This window comes from Chlorocebus sabaeus, chromosome 9 (genome assembly GCF_047675955.1).
Source record: "Chlorocebus sabaeus isolate Y175 chromosome 9, mChlSab1.0.hap1, whole genome shotgun sequence".
Taxonomy (NCBI): domain Eukaryota; kingdom Metazoa; phylum Chordata; class Mammalia; order Primates; family Cercopithecidae; genus Chlorocebus; species Chlorocebus sabaeus.
The window spans coordinates 135,911,058-135,914,995 of NC_132912.1; the positions used below are offsets into that span (position 1 = coordinate 135,911,058).

The 3,938-nt window shown below is 39.3% G+C and overlaps 1 protein-coding gene across 1 annotated transcript; it reads left to right on the plus strand.

Annotated features, from left to right (window-relative positions):
- Nucleotides 1–2,131: 2,131 nt before the first annotated feature.
- On the plus strand, nucleotides 2,132–2,784 carry LOC119619377 (cystatin-B-like). The gene has a single exon (XM_037985314.2). It carries the CDS (start codon nucleotides 2,209–2,211, stop codon nucleotides 2,503–2,505), a length of 297 nt encoding a protein of 98 aa, XP_037841242.2. The 5' UTR covers nucleotides 2,132–2,208; the 3' UTR covers nucleotides 2,506–2,784.
- Nucleotides 2,785–3,938: the final 1,154 nt, after the last annotated feature.

The window sequence follows — 3,938 nt, forward strand, 5'->3', positions numbered from 1 at the left end:
CGCGGGGGCTCACGCCTGTGATCCCAGCACTTTGGGAGGCCGAGGCTGGTGAATCACGAGGTCAGGAGATCGAGACCATCCTGGCTAACACAGTGAAACCCCGTCTCTACTAAAACTACAAAAAATTAGCCGGGTGTGGTGACGGGCGCCTGCAGTCCCAGCTACTCGGGAGGCTGAGGCAGGAGAATGGCGTGAACCCGGGAGGCAGAGCTTGCCATGAGCCGAGATTGCGCCACTGCACTCCAGCCTGGGCAACAGAGCGAGACTCCCTCTCAAAAAAAAAAAAAAAAAAAGATATTTATCATCATCTGAGGCCTCTTCAAGTGGAGAATAAAAGCTGAAAGCAGCAAGACACAGCAAAGTTGCACTTCTAAGACAAGAATCTGAGAAGTTTTCAAAAAGTAGCATATTATAGAATCAAAATAAAAACTCCTTGTAATTTTATTAAGAACAAATAAATATTTTAAGGAAGCCTTGTTCTAACATAAAGGGCCAGTGTTAACCTTTTTACATCTCTCTCTCCTGTTTACAGCTTCCTTTTTACCTGGGTTCATAAATAACCCTTCCAATTCTATAATTTAAATGAATCTTCAGATAACTTTTGAATTAGACAATTTTTTAAATACAAACGTATCTTTTTAGCATATTTTATATACAGGATTGTATAATAACTAGAATTTTTATTCTTAGTAACCTTAATTTTTACTGCAATATTTAGGAAGCAAGAAACCCTGAAATGTCTATCAGATATTAGCATTTTGTAGGTTAGACGATTTTACAATTTTTTAAAGAAAACATGTTTCCCCATATCATCACTTTCTTAATTTGAAATGACCCAGATATGTTTGAATTAGCATCCAAAACAATTTCAAGACTTTAAATTACACAAAAAGGTCACCTACAGTAATTATCTCATCTATATTTTATTTATTTTTAGCAGTTTATCTAGATTATTTATGAGAACTGAGATATCAGAAAAATGTAGTCATTTTCTTCTTCACCATCCTTATAACCTGCACATATTAAATGTTTACCCAAGTAAGAGGCTTAAAATTAACTACGTGGACATTATTGCTAATAACTCTGAAGATTCAGCTGCTTTTATTAAACCAGCCACATTAAATTAGACTTATTTCTCAAAAAAATTCCCACAAACACATCATTTTCCTCTTGGCTGGGTTTACAATCTTACAAACTTTTGTCCCAAACTCTGACACTTTAAAATACCTGGCAGAGACAAATATAAAATCTAGGCAAAAATGTATGCCAAAAATTTGAAAAGCATTTTTATTTTACCAAGAATATTGAAGGCATCTTGTTTAGTAAAGATTTACCTACGTCAAATGAACTTTTTAAATGCTTGGACTTATTTACTTAATTTATGAGTGATCTTTTACTTGTAAGTCAATTTGGTACCTTATATAAACAACACATGATATCCAGAAACATATACACACCTACAAAGATTCAATACCTTTGACCTCAGAATTCTAGCCGTAAGGTAGCATTACAAACTCACCAGTTTATGAATATGTTCACATGAGTAAACTCCCCTCAGTAGGCAATCTTGTGAAGGCTGGGAAACAAAATTTTGGGTAAAGCAGTTTCCATGGTAGTTTGATTTTTTAAGGCCAAACCTCCTCAGACTCCAAAGAAAACTGGGGCCAAATACACTACAGAAGGACATCCCATACTCACCAGGCCTGACCCTGTTGAGAACAGCAGCATCAAAGCCTGGATATGCAGAGCTCCACCTCACTTTCCTGTTCAGCAGCAAAATGAACCCCATCGTAACACAGCACGACATTTCAAAGACCCATGGAGAGTCCAAAACTTTCTGAACTGCAAAGAACACTTCAGCCAAACAGCATTACAAAAGAATATCACTTTCCTTTGTTCCACTGGCTCCTGATTATATTCAGACTACTTTTGAAGAGTGCACCCAAGCAGGCTGCATTCTGTGATTGAATTCTGATTTCCCATGACTATATTCTCACACACACACACACACACACAACACACACACACACATGCATGCAAACAACCATCAAAACAGAATATCTAACTGTAGCAGGGACTAACGATCCCCAAGAATGTGGTTTTCTAATTTACGCAAGCAGAAATCCAGCAAGTGTGTAGGGGAATAGATATTAAGGGTGTGGCTCGGTCGCCGCGTCCCCTCGCCAGGTTCCCTCCGTCGCCGCCAAGATGATGTGCGGGGCGCCCTCCACCGTGCAGCCGGCCACCGCCGAGACCCAGGACATTGCCGACCAGGTGAGGTCCCAGCGTGAAGAGAAAGAAAACAAGAAGTTCCCTGTATTTAAGGCCGTGTCGTTCAAGAGCCAGGTGGTGGCGGGGACAAACTACTTCATCAAGGTGCACGTTGGCGACGAGGACTTCGTACACCTGCGAGTGTTCAAATCTCTTCCTAACGAAAACAAGCCCTTGACCTTGTCTAACTACCAGACCAACGAAGCCAAGCACGACGAGCTGAGCTATTTCTGATCCTGACTTTGGACAGGACCCTTCAGCCAGAAGACTGATAATTAAAGTGATCCTCCGTGGACCAGAGCATGCACTTGTGATCCGAAAATAAGCTTCATTTCCGTGCTGTGCCCTCGGGGTGGAAGGGGCGGGATTCAGCAGCTGCTCTTGCATTTCTCTTCCTAAATTTCATTGTGTTGATTTCTTTCCTTCCCAATCAGTGATCTTAATTACTTTCAAAATATTTTCAAAATAGATATATTTTTAAAATCCTTAAACAAAAAAAAGGGTGTGGCTCAATGAGGGAAGAAATGTAAAGTTGAATCTGTATTAATTTATCAATACAGGCTCACTAAGCAGAAATTCTGCACTTACTGCAGCTCAGGGAGTTAGAAAGAGCTCTAACTGGTAGGTTGGTTGGCTAAAATATGGATCAAAGATGGACCTCTGTGAGCAAGCTGGGAATGCTGGATCCCCCTTGGTTTAATATAGAGATTGGGATCCTAGCCAACATGGTGAAACCCTGTCTCTACTAAAATACAAAAAATTAGCTGGGTGTGGTGGCCTGTGCCTATAGTCCCAGCTACTCGGGAGGCTGAGGCAGGGGAATCGTTTGAACCCTGGAGGAGGAAACTGCAGTGAGCTGAGATCTTGCTACTGCACTCCAGCCTGGTGATACAGTGAGACTCCATCTCAAAAAAAAAAAAAAAAAAATAGTCCCGATCAATCTATAGTGTTAGAAACCAACATAAAAGGAGGTAACAATTTTAGTGATTGGAAGGGGACTCCTTTGGGCTGTTAATTATGATAATTATGTTAATTATAATTCATTAAATATCATATGATTGCATGTGTGTATTCAATTTGTGAGTATTTATAAAGCGGTATGCTTATTACTTGAGAATAAATGTTTGTATATATGTTATGCTTCAATGGAAAGTTTGTATTAAACATTTGTGAGAGGAATAATGGGTAATTGGGTGATGTGTTTCTGCAATGAAAAAAAGTAGGTGAAAGTACTCTTTCTTGTTGTTGTTTTTTACAAAATTGCTTTCTGCTTTCTTAAGGAAACCATACAGACTAAACACAATGTTTGAACTTAATAAATGTATGGCAAACTAGAGAGAGAGAGTTACCGAGAGAGAAAGACAGGGATAAAGAACAGACACGCACACACACACATTTGAGCCACGATACCTCCTTCAGATGTCAAGTAAGAAAGATATTGGCAGTGACAGAAACTGGAAACTGTGTTGCATGGAAGCACGCACTGGAAAGGCCACAGAGTAAGAATCAATAGAATTAATCCATATTGTGCCTCCTGGGAGATTCTTGTTAAAATAAGAGGTTAAAATACTTGTAAAATATATCCTAGTGCATTTTCTGTCCCCTTTCCTCATCAAAATATTTGTGGCTATTATTTTTCAAAAGGGAGAAAAATCATTACCAATAAC